The sequence below is a fragment of the Acipenser ruthenus genome, chromosome 42, assembly GCF_902713425.1.
Source record: "Acipenser ruthenus chromosome 42, fAciRut3.2 maternal haplotype, whole genome shotgun sequence".
Lineage (NCBI taxonomy): Eukaryota > Metazoa > Chordata > Actinopteri > Acipenseriformes > Acipenseridae > Acipenser > Acipenser ruthenus.
This window is the reverse complement of record NC_081230.1, coordinates 7,011,100-7,025,317: the sequence shown is the minus strand read 5'-3', so window position 1 is coordinate 7,025,317 and position 14,218 is coordinate 7,011,100. Positions and strand designations below refer to the sequence as shown.

The 14,218-nt window shown below is 42.2% G+C and overlaps 1 protein-coding gene across 1 annotated transcript; it reads left to right on the top strand.

Annotated features, from left to right (window-relative positions):
- Positions 1 to 3,204: 3,204 nt before the first annotated feature.
- LOC117967076 (probable ATP-dependent RNA helicase DDX23) lies at positions 3,205 to 13,877 on the top strand. Its single transcript, XM_034914225.2, has 17 exons — positions 3,205 to 3,326; positions 4,158 to 4,369; positions 5,003 to 5,134; positions 5,387 to 5,474; positions 5,792 to 5,857; positions 6,325 to 6,463; positions 6,618 to 6,751; positions 7,219 to 7,331; positions 7,488 to 7,631; positions 7,911 to 8,136; positions 8,690 to 8,835; positions 9,253 to 9,430; positions 10,022 to 10,264; positions 10,901 to 11,052; positions 11,487 to 11,595; positions 12,277 to 12,451; positions 12,837 to 13,877. Exons 2-17 carry the CDS (start codon positions 4,158 to 4,160, stop codon positions 13,058 to 13,060), a joined length of 2,481 nt encoding a protein of 826 aa, XP_034770116.2. The 5' UTR covers positions 3,205 to 3,326; the 3' UTR covers positions 13,061 to 13,877.
- Positions 13,878 to 14,218: the final 341 nt, after the last annotated feature.

Below are 14,218 nucleotides of genomic sequence, written 5' to 3'. Positions count from 1 at the left end.
TTTCTTTGATTACATGATAAAATATCTAAATTATGTTAATATAGTTTTTTTTTTTCCATTTTGTCTTAATCCTAAAATTCTAGGTGATGCGAAACGTTTGGCCATAGTTGTATACTGGTACATGCATGGGCAATTTCTGGGGTAGTTTTCCTCATGAATATGGGGGGGCATAGGTACCTCTGATGCAGGATCACTACTATACAGGACAATGTATTCCAACAGGATCTAGAAGATGATCATAGCTAATTTGACAGATTTGCAAAAGCCATGCGGAATAACTGGGGTCAGCTCTTTCCTGGGGACATCGGAACTGAACATCAAACAAAACTGGCTTCTCCTAATAAGTAAGAAACAGCTTCCTGTAATCGGAATCTAGAGCAGCCAGCTATCATTAAGGGGGGACAGTCTCGCATCTTCACTGTAATGATTTGACAAGGGAGGAACAGGGCTGCCCCTTGTTTGTTTAGCTTTGTATGCCTTGACAGCTTTGAAAATCCCAGACAAAAGAAACCAGCAGGGACTGCTGTACCGCACATCTAATTTATTATTTAACTGTATCTGAGGTGTGCGCAATATCACCGCACAGATCAATACTTGGCAATAATTGTTTTTAGATGCCCTTTTCTGTCAAGGTCGATCAATCTTTTTTTTAAATTTTTTTTTTAATTGCAGTACAGATCCCATGATACGTATTTTAAAGTCCAAAATAATTCCAGTAGATCTTCACTTACATGTATTGCCATAACTTCTTAGTTTCTAATTTTTTTTTAATGATCATTTTTTCAAAGGAGGTTTATCGATTGCCTCTTGCTGACTTCATGAGGTTGTGTGAAGGAGGGCTGTTGTATTTTTACATTTTGTTTGGCTGTTTTCCCTTGTCTCTGGGTGCACGGGTAGACAGATTTAATAGTCAACAGAAAAAAAAGGCTTTTTTTGCCTCAGGCTGACCCTTGTAGGTCTTCTTGACTGCTTGAAAAAAAAACACAACTCTTTCCAATGTTTCCTGTCAATGGATTAAATCAGGGCAAATCAAGCAATGGCTTTTTTTTTTTGCTGTTGTTTTTGTTGTTCTGATTATCTCCTGTAACTTCCCTTTTTTTCAATTTCACGTTTGCTGCTGAATTTTGTAGTTTATTTTGTAGAAGGGCCAGCAAGACTGACTAAGATCTAAGATCAAGCAAGACATGCAAGACTGTAAATTCATGTTTAAAACAAGGCAATGATGATACAAGGATAAGGAAGGATTTCATGCATGTTTTGTACAAAAAAAAAATGCTATAATAAATGATGCAAGGGATGAATGGATTGCACAAGGAATTTTAAAGACTGGAGGAGCAAAATGACTGCAATGATTATGCAGGTCTTTCAGACATGTCTTGGAAATGCTGTCACTAAGATACAAGATTTACTGTTTAAATATATATTGTTGATGGCAGCATCTCTGATCTCCTGTAATGGTAAATATAAGCTTGTATCATAAAGCACCCAATACAAAATGAGTTATCATTCTTTTCTGTTTTGATGAATAATTTACAGGTAGCAAGACAAGGCACTGAACAGATATGTAACATATCTAAACAACAGTTAAATGATTTGCAGAGCGTCTATTTTGTAAAGATGAATGACAGTATGCATTATTTACAGTGCTGTATTGAAAACAGACAGCCCTTATGCATAATTCCAGAGGGTTTATTTTTAAATTTAATCACAGAATAATATATATTTAATATATAACAGATAAAAAAACACTAATACTTTAAAAATGGTATTACGAAAACAAATCCTGTTTGAAGAATAAAAATTCTACTGCTGCACAACAGGTGCATATTATAGGACACCGTTCCTTTGTTATGGACTAGCAGCTACATCACCAATGCAAGACAGAACACACCATCTTCTACAGTCTGGTCCACCACCATACAATAAGACTTACAGCAACAGCGCCATCTTGTGGTTTTGCAATGTTGCAGTTTTTTATTGCAGATTCCAACCCGGTTTCAATAAGCACCTCAAAATAATATATGCTTATTTTGAGGTGCTTATTGAAATCGGGGCAGCAGTGTGGAGTAGTGGTTAGGGCTCTGGACTCTTGACCGGAGGATCGTGGGTTCAATCCCAGGTGGTGGACACTGCTTGAGTAAAGTACTTTACCTAGATTGCTCCAGTAAAAACCCACCAGTATAAATGGGTAATTGTATGTAAAAAATAATGCGATATCTTGTAACAATTGTAAGTCGCCCTGGATAAGGGCGTCTGCTAAGAAATAAATAATAAAAATAAATAGCTGTATAGAGGACATCTTCCATCATTTTTCTTAACTCCCTGGTTGTTTGATAAAGGAGTTTTGCTGCAGGGGAACAAGCTTCGTCCTAACTGACATCTGCTTGCCACAACTCGTATATCTGACTCTCTGGATCAAAGGACTCGTTCCGTCTGCAGCTACCTGCAGCCGTAATAGCTAGAGGGTTATTATGAATGACATAATAACCCTGTAATGCTTGAGACAGTACTGTGTGAGCTACAACTCATCCCACTACACTAGCATATGCAAGTTTGTTGCAATCGGCCTCCAAAGGTTAATAGCCAAGTGCTAAAAAGATAAGATTCTGAAATACTTTGACACAATGTTGTTCAGTCACACATACTGACTGTTAGAAGTGATTACGGTGATTAGCAAACAGTAAAATGAGGAAAAAAGACGGAATATTTAGAACAATGTTGACAGAGAAACAATTCGTAGCGTGCTCTGATTGGCGAAATATAGTTGGGGTTCGAGCAACATTAAAACAATATATAGGAATATTATTTAAAAAGTAAAAAATAAAATACATATAGACGGCTCAATTTACGTTGTAGGTGTCAAATGTGCTATAGCCTAATTTGTATGTCTTTAGATATGACCAACTGAAAAATCTAAATATATTTCCTCAGTAATTAATAAGGCAGGTTCTGTTCAGGACTTGCCAGTGTGCGCGCGTGTTTTCTCGACAGTGGACTCTACCTCGGATCATTGTGGATTTAAAGACCAGAACCCGTTTACATCAAATGGGTATCTTGGTTGGCATTGAACCCCGTTTAAACTACAATACCCACAATCCCTTTTTTAGGGGGCTGGGGTTAGGGGGAGTAGTGCCCGTATTGCCGCAAGCGCTTCTGGAAAACGTAGTCCAATGTAGTTTAAACTCAAGCGGACATCTTCCGCCGAAAAACTACAGCTCCCAGAACACACCGACGAGTTACGTCCGCTTCCTGTTTCCCCACAACATGGTGTCTTTCTAGAAACGCTGGGGCTACGCTCGCTGCACGGTTTGGATTGTATTTAAAAGGTGAGCGGTTTGTTATTGGGATTGCATTGATAATTGTTATAATAATAGACGGCGAAGGGTTGCTTTTTTTGCAGAGGAGATTCAGAATACGACGTTAATATCTCACGTATTTAATGTGAATACGGTAAACCTGTAAACACACAACCTTCGTACAAGCCTAACATAAAATGTGTGTTATTTCCTGTAGGTTATTACAAAGACGCGTTTCAAAAAGTACAGCACTACTGTCTGTTAAAATGACTGGCAGCAGTGAGGAAATCGAAAAAAAAAAAAAAAAACATACGTCCAGCGCCATAGTTGTATACATTAAAATATGCACACATGTACCCTGTATTATTATCAACTTGGTTTTGGTTTGCTTCAATTGAACAAGCCTTTGTTACTACGCGCATGTTTTGTAAGCTTTTTCAAAATGGGGTTTTGTTTATTGGCCGTCCCACCTGTATTTGGGATTAACAGTCGCAGTTTGTGTTATTGGTGTTTCTTCTCCTCCTCCAGTTTGGGATTACTTGTCTCATTTCCACCCCTGCAGTTGTTCAAAATAATGCCAGGATTCCTCTCCGTAGAGCTGCACAAACAGATGATTTGATTAATCAGGCTCTCCACAGGTGAGGGTCGTTGGTGTTGATCGTGATCATTTACCTTTCCAAGTGAAACAGCTGTTTCTTCCCTTTGAGTGGTAAATTAGCCCAGTCTACACCCTCACCTGATTGTCAGCACCTGATTTCAGTGGAGAGCTCAAACCTAATAATCAAATAATCTTTTTGTGCTACGCTACCTCTCATCTTGTAGTAATATATTCCTGCTTTGTTATTTATTCACATCTTTTAGATGGCCGGGGTTATTACAGATAAAAAGGAGCGCTCGTCCTCCAAGGAGCGTGACAAGGACAAGGACAAGGACAAAGAGAAGGACAAGGATAGAAAGAGATCAAGAACCCGGTCCAGAGAGAGGGAGCGCAAAGCCTCTCCGTCCAAAGACAGGAAGCACCACCGATCCCGGGAAAGGAAGAGGTCAAAGAGCAAGTCAAAGTCACCTGACAGGTACGACTTCCTTAACCTACTTACTTACCTCTGGAAGCACCCGTGTCACGAGCTTCAAAATAAAGTGCCCTTTAAAATGACTGTAAAAGAAGACATGACAACTACTGGGAAACTATTTTTGTATTATAAATTGTAAAGAACGTTTGATTCTGCAGTCGATTTACAATCAAGGAAAGCATTGGTTAATACATATTTTAAGCTTCATATATTATTATTTGTTTATTTAGCAGATGCCTTTATCCAAGGCGACTTACAGAGACTAGGGTGTGTGAACTATGCATCAGCTGCAGAGTCACTTACAACTACGTCTCACCCGAAAGACTGAGCACAAGGAGGTTAAGTGACTTGCTCAGGGTCACACAATGAGGCAGTGGCTGAGGTGGGATTTGAACCGGGGACCTCCTGGTTACAAGCCCTTTTCTTTAACCACTGGACCACACAGCTTCCTATTATTATGATGACCACGGCAGTGAGCCAAAAGCTATGCAAAGAGAAAAATGGTAACCTGTTACGTGTTTCGTTACAGAGTGTATACATATTTTAAATGCAGTTTTTGAAAGGAGACTGGGTGGGGGAATCGGATTTGATAACTTAAGCATAAGGAAGGTTAAACTCTCTTTTCTTCCCTCCCAGAGATCGTCGGCAAAAGGATAAAGAACGAGAGAAGGATGTTAAAGAGAGAGAGCGGGACAGGGAGAGAGACAGGGACAGGAGCCGGAGAGATCGTGAGAAGGATGGACATCGACGGGACAGACGGAAGTCCAGGTAGGTAGAGGGTTATATAACAAAATAACAGGGTGAGTCTTAGACTTTCCAAATCAAAAGCAATATGCATCAAGTGCAGTCAAGCCCTCCTATAATGATCACTCAAGAGAAAGAGCACAGCTAATCTTTATAAACTTGCCCGTTTCATTTCCTTTTAAAGGCTTGTAGAACATGTTTAAGTGGTGTAGTCGTTGGAGAATGTTGTATCGAAGAGTTGCAGAGCCCAGCAGCCTGTCTCAATTGTTCTTTTAGAAGCGTCTCTCCAAAATCCAAGGAAGCCCGGTTAAAAAAAGAGAAGGATGTGAAAAAAGAGGAAGAGGAAAAGAAGAAAAAAGAAAAGGTGAGTGTTAAGCAGGACACTGTTTCAAGGAAAAAACAGCACCGTTCTGAGTACATTGGTCCCTATCTTACTACAGTTTTACAAATGATCCTAGTAATTAGTCATGATATTAGCTTACTGTTTTGTGAAGTTATGACAAGTGGTCCAAAACCATTTTGTGTTGGAATTTTTGGAATTTCTTCATGTAGTCATTAGCTCTCCCCATTAGACCACAGCAATTACAGTTAAGCTCCCTGTCTGACTGTTTATTCCTCTGTAAAAAAAAAAAAAAGCACCGGGTTGTTAATAAATTCTGCTTTTGTCTGTTTTTCTTACAGGCTCAGCCTCTGTCATTGGAGGAGCTGCTGGCTAATAAGAAGGCAGAAGAGGAGGCAGAAGCAAAGGTAAGGAGGCTGTGTCACTGAATGCTCTAAAACACGACACACATTCCAGACATTATGGGCCAGATTTATCTGTAATGAACTATATCAGCCAAATCTTGTGGCAGGCTGATCTTGGTAAATGCTAACGTGTAACATATTATTAATGATACATTCAACAAAGGTATAGCATGTTGATCAAGGGAGTGATTCAGAACCGATTTCAACCTTGGGGCCTCAAAGCATCTTGATTAGCTCTGTGATAAGGTGTTAGCCCGTTTTCACTCGCATGTTGAGATTCTGCTGCAGTAGCTGTGGAGATCTGAGGTGCCCGTTTGTGACAGGAGAAATAGAAAGATGATAGCTACAACAAAATGTAATATATTGAGGTGCTTGGATTGAAATGTGTTGAATTGTAGCTCGAGGTTCTGGGTTTTCCCATGCTGCTGCAGTACTAAATGTTCCTTCCTCTCTCTCTGTGTCACGCTCAGCCCAAGTTCCTCTCGAAGGCGGAGCGCGAGGCCGAGGCGATGAAGAGGAGAGAGCAGGAGGTGGAGGAGCGGCGGAAGCTGATGGACGAGGAGAGGAAGAGGAGGAGGGTATTCCAGGACATCGGCAGAAAGATGCTTGGTAAGAAATTACAGGCTTTAGATCGGCGATCCAAGCGAAAAAGAAATAGTGGATACAAATATCAGTGTTTTTTTTTTTTCAGTACGTTGTTCATTTGAAAAGAATGCAATTTTACCTGAAAAGGGCCCTCATCCAATTTTTCTTTTTAATTTAGAGGACCCGCAGGAGAGGGAGAGGCGCGAACGGAGGGAGAGAATGGAGCGAGAGAACAACGGCAACGAGGAGGACGACGGCAGGCAGAAAATCAGGGAAGAGAAAGACAAGGGCAAAGAGCTGCAAGCTATCAAGGTGAAGAGTGGACTGGAGCTGTAAACACAGCAGCACTCTTGACTGGTTTAAGATTTGCTGTTTAACCTGTGAAACTTATGTGTACAACAGCTCTGGCCAAAAGTTTAGCATTAGCTAGAATTTCAGGATTGAGACCTAATAAAAATAAACATGAACATAATTTAGATCTTTTATTTAATATCATGTAATCGAAGCGATATGTAATTCAATATGTTAATGTAACATTGTTCGGCAGGCTTCATTTGACTTTATGAAGCAAAATTAGTTCACGCTATACTTAAAACTTTTGGCCATAGCTTTAAACCCGTAATCGCCACGATATTGGACCTGCCATTAGTCTGATATTGATGACTTCGGACCACTTGATGAGCCCTACTTGATGATTGTAACTGCTCTTAGATCTGTTTTGGATCGTTGAGACCAGACAGTTTGTCCTGACTTCTGCTTTTCCTCCCATCGCCTTTCAGGAGCGGTACCTCGGGGGCGTCAAGAAGCGAAGGAGGACCCGCCATCTGAACGACAGGAAGTTTGTGTTCGAGTGGGACGCGTCTGAAGACACTTCCATCGATTACAACCCTCTGTAAGTTACCTGAGATCTCTTCCCTTAAATGACAAAGCAATGTTACGTTTACAGGACTGGTTGGGGGTCATCTCAGATATCCTCCTATTGCATTGCAGTTTCACCCATAGTGTGGCCTCTTTTTAAACGGGTAATGGTTGTGCTCTCATTGCTCAGGTACAAGGAGAGGCACCACGTCCAGCTGTACGGCCGCGGGTTCATTGCAGGGATTGACCTGAAGCAACAGAAGAGGGAGCAGTCGCAGTTCTACGGGGACCTCATGGAGACTAGGAGGACCCTGGAGGAGAAGGAACAGGAGGAGTGAGTGGATATTTGGACCTGCAGCTTAATTGGGGTTATGTTGTCCCTGGTGGCTTTTCTGTCAGTAAAACGGTTGCTTTGCCATTTTAGAATTAACCAGTGCAAAATGTGTTTTTGTACATCCTGCATGATTATTGAAAAAGAAAACGACAAAAAAAACAGTGGCAGCACAGGCGTTTAAAGCCAAGTCTTTAGCCTTGGTCAGTAGTTTGTTAAATGTACAGCTATGGCCAATAAATAAAGGAAGGAATAAGAAGGCTAATTCTTCTTCGGTTCCAGAGTGAGGTTGAAGAAGGTGCGGAAGAAGGAGGCGAAGCAGAGGTGGGACGACCGTCACTGGTCCCAGAAGAAGCTGGAGGAGATGATCGACAGGGACTGGCGTATCTTCAGGGAGGACTACAGCATCACCACTAAGGGGGGCAAGATCCCCAACCCCATCCGCAACTGGAAGGAGTACTCGCTGCCCCCGCACATCCTGGAGGTCATCGACAAGTGTGGCTACAAGGTGGGTTCCCTCCTGGTGTGGTTAGTGATTGGGTACCTCGTCTACTGTGGAACCGAGAACCGGTGATGAGAGCCGCTGGATTTGAGTAGAGAATGGCAGATCCAGAGGTTATGGTTGTGTTCTTCATTTCCGTTCATTACGGCGTTTTGTGGCTGCAGTTTTTATGTCCATTTGTTTGAAATCGACATAGAGTGCTTCTGACTGCCCACAGAGAAACTGGAGCCTGGACTTCCCAAGGCTTTGCTGTTCTTCTGACTCACTGCACACCATGTTGTCTTCCTCGGCTGTGCCAGTGGAAAAGTGCTGGCAGGTGACTAGAGCTTCAGCTCAGTCCTGACCAGAGCACACACCCCTCTGCCCGTCATTACAGGGCCTCCCAAGCAGGGTGTGCTGGATTGAGTGGTGGTTTTGCAATGAATGTACACTGCGGGCCACTAAACTTTTAAAGAGCCCTATTGTGAGGCTTAGTTGATATATATGGCCCAAGAGCTATTCGTTGGAAAGCCCTGTTGTAATGTATTGCTCCAATTCTCTCACATCTCTTACATTTTAGGAACCCACAGCTATCCAGCGACAAGCCATTCCCATCGGCTTACAGAACAGAGACATCATCGGTGTGGCTGAGACTGGTAGCGGTAAAACTGCAGCCTTCCTTATCCCTCTGCTGGTATGGATTACAACTCTACCCAAAATAGACAGGTAAGAAAAGACGTAACTGAGATTGCAAGTGCACGTTCCATTTTAACCACGGAGCGTTCTGCACGTTCTTTTTTTTTAATTAAATTTAACTGGATGAGGAACAACAGCAGTATAAATTCAAACAGAAACTGCTATTGCAAGAGAAATACGTTTTTAAACAATGTATTGCTATTAGCTACTGTGTCCCTAGACTTGATTCTCAAAGATGCATGAATGCAAATTTTTAGTGCAGCTGGACCTAAAGTTTTTCACTCGGATTAACCCTAATATTGAATTTTGGTAAAGTAGTCCCAGATTAGTGTTAATCCGGATCTGTGACACCACCCTGTAGACTTTTGTGTTAAGCAGCACAATAAAGACTCGCTGTTGTGTTACCCCTTCAGTATTAAAAGGCTTGTTTATTTGGTTACACTGTAGAATCGAGGACTCGGATCAGGGTCCCTATGCCGTCATCCTGGCTCCGACCCGTGAGCTGGCTCAACAGATCGAGGAGGAGACCATCAAGTTTGGGAAGCCGCTGGGAATGCGAACTGTGGCTGTGATCGGAGGAATCTCCCGCGAGGACCAGGGCTTCAAGCTCCGGATGGGCTGCGAGGTGAAGTACCGCATCGATTTGATGCATGTTTTCAGTTGTATCTCGCTGCGGAACATGGCCCTTCTACAGCTGTGGACAAACATTTAGCATCACCTAGAATTTTAGGATTGAGACATTAATTTAAAAACTATATGAACATAGATCTTTCATTGAACATCATGTAATCAAATAAACTACAATAAGGTATCGCAAAAGTCTACCGGAAACCATAATATTAGCACAGTATTTCATGTAGGATTTTGAAATGTCACGTTGTTCAATTGTCAGTTTTTCCTCAAGTATATGGATAACTACAAAGCCGTACGTAATTCAATATGTTAACATTATTCAGCAGGTTTCATTCGGCTTTTTGAAGCAAAATTAGTTAATTCTATAGGGGGATGCAAAACTTTTGGCCATAGCTGCAGTTCTGTTCTAAAACTTGATAATTGTCTCTTAACAATTACAAGTGTATTATTCACAGCGTCCGATAAGTGCAGATGGTGTAGTGGAAGTTGGTGAAATGCTGCGACCGAACCTGCTTCCCCAGCATTCGAGTAAAGGAAACCAAACCCAATAATCCCTGTGTTTGTGCTTCTCGCTGCCCTGCAGATTGTGATTGCCACGCCAGGGCGTATGATTGACGTGCTGGAGAACCGCTACTTGGTGCTGAGTCGCTGTACCTACGTGGTGCTGGATGAGGCCGACAGGATGATTGACATGGGCTTCGAGCCGGACGTGCAGAAGATCCTGGAGTACATCCCCGTGACCAATCAGAAGCCAGACACGGACGAGGCAGAAGACCCCGAGAAGATGATCATGAACTTTGGGTCCGGAAAACACAAGTACAGACAGGTAGGAAACAGTGTGGGATAGGGCTGTCTGTTTAACCTCCAAATAGCAATCGATTAATTGGGAACGCAAAATTATAATCGTTCGAAAAAATATTGATGAATTGATATTCATCAATACAGAAATACAGACCGTTCGGCTTCCTAATAGGGTAAGAAGTTATATTGTGTTTCAATATCAGACTACTGGCAAGCCCCAAACTTTCTGATGGTCCAATTTCTCTGTACTAGACCCATCAGTGCTGTTCTACACAGTCTAAGAAAAAAAAAAAAAAAGGAAATCCACACAAATCCAATCGACCTGTTTCTTCACTTGTTTCACTTTGAATGGTAAATCAACACCAGTGCCCCTCACCTGATTGTCAGCACCTGGTTTCTGTGGAGAGCTCAGTCAGAAGAATCAAGTAATCAGTTCTTGCAGCACAGCTTGCCATTGATTAATTATGACTTCTGAGCAGTTTTACGGAATTCCCTCCTTTTAATGATTCTAGCTGCTCTTAGACCGGTCTTAGATTACTGAACAGCCCCCACGGTGACTTGGTTTCTAGGGTAACCCTTGCTGTGTGTGCTCTCTCTCTCTCTGCTCTCTTTCTTTCTCTCTCTTTCTCTCTCTCCCCCCCCCCCCCCCTCTCTCTCTCAGACGGTCATGTTCACGGCTACGATGCCCGCAGCGGTGGAGAGGCTGGCCAGGAGTTACCTGCGCAGACCGGCTGTGGTCTACATCGGATCTGCAGGCAAGCCCCATGAGAAGGTGGAACAGAGGGTCTTCCTAATGTCTGAAGGAGAGAAGAGGTGAGCCGGCTGCTGCAGTTTAACTTTTTGTAATTATTGATAAGAGTTAATAATTAGGTCGTGTGGCAGAACAGACCTGATTATTCCAGCGCAAGTGGATCGAATTCTATATATGGGTTTCCATTTGTGGGTCCTACATAAAACACATTTTCAAAGCAGTTGAGATGCAGGTGGTTAAAGCCAAGCCTTTAGCCTTGGTCAGTAGTTTGTTAAACCTACAGCTATGGCCAAAAGTTTAGCATCACCTAGAATTTAACCATGTAATCAAAGAAACTACAAAATGATATCGCAAAAGTCTATCGGAAGCCATAATAGTAGTACAGTATTTAGATTTCGAAATGTTTTCAATGTGTCAGTTTTTCGTTATGTATAATGGTGGCTACACATGCACACACTATGCAGGAGAGCTGAGTTTCTTGTCACTTGCTTTACAGGAAGAAGCTGCTGGATGTCCTGGCAAAGGGCTTCGACCCTCCCATCATCATCTTCGTCAACCAGAAGAAGGGCTGTGACGTGCTGGCGAAATCTCTGGAAAAGATGGGGGTGAGGAGAATCGCAGGGCTGCTTGTCTTGACTAGTCAAGGATGCTGTTCGATAGCAAGAGAAATACAGACCCTTCAGCTTTGTGAGCCTGAACTCTAACAGTGCTGCTGAGGTAGAGAGACTGAAAGAGGTGGATGCGGAGACCTTCAGAATGACTTTTATATAGTCTAGGGAAATTGGAGGTATATGGCAGGTTTCACAGACTCGAATTGGCACTTATCAGGAGTAGCAATATCACCTTGGGTAAGGCAGTTCGAGATCAGTGCCATCCAGGTCTGTGGAACGAGCTGATCGAGAAATCGAGAATTGGTAATCGTCTAATTGAGCTTGTTTTGTGGTTAATGGAAGACTTGTAATAAATGTTGCTGCACTGCAGCTACACCCAAAAGTTTCACCTAGAAGTTTAGGATTGAGACATAAACAGTATTTCATGTTGGATTTCGAAATGTCACGCTTTAATTTGTCAGTTGTTTCGTTTATATGGAAAACTACAAAGTGGTGTGTAATTCAATATGTTAACCTAACATATTTTTCAGCAGCTTTCATTTGACTTAATGAAGCAAAATTAGTTCATTCTATAGGGTTATACAAAGCTGTTGGCCATAGCTGTACATGTTAGATGGTTTTCCAGAGCTGTTGCACAAAGCCTAACGTTTGTGTTTGTGTTTGTCTCCCCTGCAGTACAACGCTTGTACTTTGCACGGTGGCAAGGGCCAGGAACAGAGAGAGTTTGCCCTGTCGAATCTCAAGGCCGGCGCAAAGGATATCCTGGTAGCCACAGACGTGGCTGGGAGAGGTATCGACATTCACGACGTGTCTATGGTGCTCAACTACGACATGGCCAAGAATATTGAAGGTATGTTTGCAGCCTGCCACCTGCAGCTTTTTTTTTTTTTTCCCTCTTTCTGTATTTTGTAGAAACCATGTGTGTTCAGAATTGGTTCCACCTCAATTTAATAGCACCATCATAATGTGATTGCATGAAAGACCAGTAAATGATTAAGATCAGCCACTGTTGTACATGATCCCCTTGACTGGTTTCAGAGCCAGATTAGCACTAATCCTGGTTACCTAAAGTGCCATTAGGCAGTCCAAGATTAGTGCTAATCGGCTGTGAAACTAGTTTTCATAAAGCTTTTTAATACTGTTTAATTGACGCTGGCAAATGACTTTTGCATATAGGTATCAAGAACCAAATAATACAGAAAAAGGATTGAACGTTTTTCTGTTTTTCTTTTCAGACTATATCCATCGTATTGGCCGTACCGGCAGAGCTGGTAAAAGTGGCATTGCTGTCACCTTCCTCACGAAGGAGGACTCGACCGTGTTCTACGACCTGAAGCAGGCTATCCTGGAGAGCCCAGTGTCAGCCTGCCCTCCGGAGCTGGCAAATCACCCGGAAGCCCAGCACAAACCGGGCACCATCCTGACCAAGAAGAGGCGAGAGGAGACCATCTTCGCTTGAGCACCGCGCCACCCTCCTCTTTCAAAAAGGACTGCTCTACAGTGTGGTGCTCTGGTGCCAGTCCTAAGGATGTGTTTGGGGTGGGTGATAGTTTCCAAAGTAGCTGTCAACAGAAACCTTTCTCTATTAAAATCAGGTTGTTCGTTTCTGGCCACCTTAGGAAGATATAAAATGTGTTGCAGGATGAAGTACTTTGTGGAAACTAGGCAGAGCCCAGATTAAGGGATTTTAAAAACTGGAGCTACCCAGGTTTTTACAAATCGCTGCTGTAGAAGGATGTTGGGCTGTGAGAGACAAACTGTGTGCCACTGATACGCCGCAGTCACCCCCCTCTCCCCTGTGCACTCAGCTACTGCAACACACCTGTGAAGCCAGGGGTCTGTATTTAATGGGTTAGGGCTGGCATCCCAGTTGAAGTTTTTGAAACAACTATATAGCATTGTCTAATCCAGAATTAGTACATCTTTGTTCATGAAAGATGAGCTTTTATTTTAGCATCTGCTGATTTATTATTTTGTATTTCTTTGCGGTTTAATTCATTAGTGTAATAAAAAGGCAGTGAAATGAGGTATTTCTTATGAAGTCAGCACAATTTAATAAATGTGGACCACTCTGTATCTTCACCGATCCAACTCCCGTTCAAGAGATCTGTAAAGTCGGCAGGACGCTCCTGGAATTTCCATTGTGATTTCAGCAGCTTGATTTTTTAGATGGATATTTCTATTGTAAATAAATTCTAAATTTGTTTTGTTAATGTCATGTTCTGCTTCACCCTCCCCACCTTAAAAAAAATAAAATAAAACAATTTAAACTCCTATTGAATATGTGGGGGGATTCATTTTTGGAATCAGATTATCAAATTTGCATTTCATCCTCCCCTTTTGAATATTTTTATCCTGTATGTCAATACCATTTGTTTTTACCTTCAGCCCAGTGGCATCTGTTGTTGCAGCACTACAGCACACACTGTGTCTGCAGCATATTGTCTTTTCAGACCGGTTTGCAATGCATTACACAGCATGCCACAAAGCTTTTACATTCACTGGCTTGAACAGTAGGTGCACCAGACATTGGTGTATGGCCAGGTACTTACTGGTGAACACAATCATTGACCTGCAATATGCAAGGGCTACATCATGTCCAATAAAAAAGATAGCA

Bases quoted from the DNA above. Each gene is read 5' to 3' on its own strand.
- LOC117967076 (XM_034914225.2), top strand. From the start codon at position 4,158: ATGGCCGGGGTTATTACAGATAAAAAGGAGCGCTCGTCCTCCAAGGAG. The intron at 5,858-6,324 runs GTAAGGAGGCTG...TGTCACGCTCAG, and splicing joins AAGAGGAGGCAGAAGCAAAG to CCCAAGTTCCTCTCGAAGGC. The intron at 11,053-11,486 runs GTGAGCCGGCTG...CTTGCTTTACAG, and splicing joins ATGTCTGAAGGAGAGAAGAG to GAAGAAGCTGCTGGATGTCC.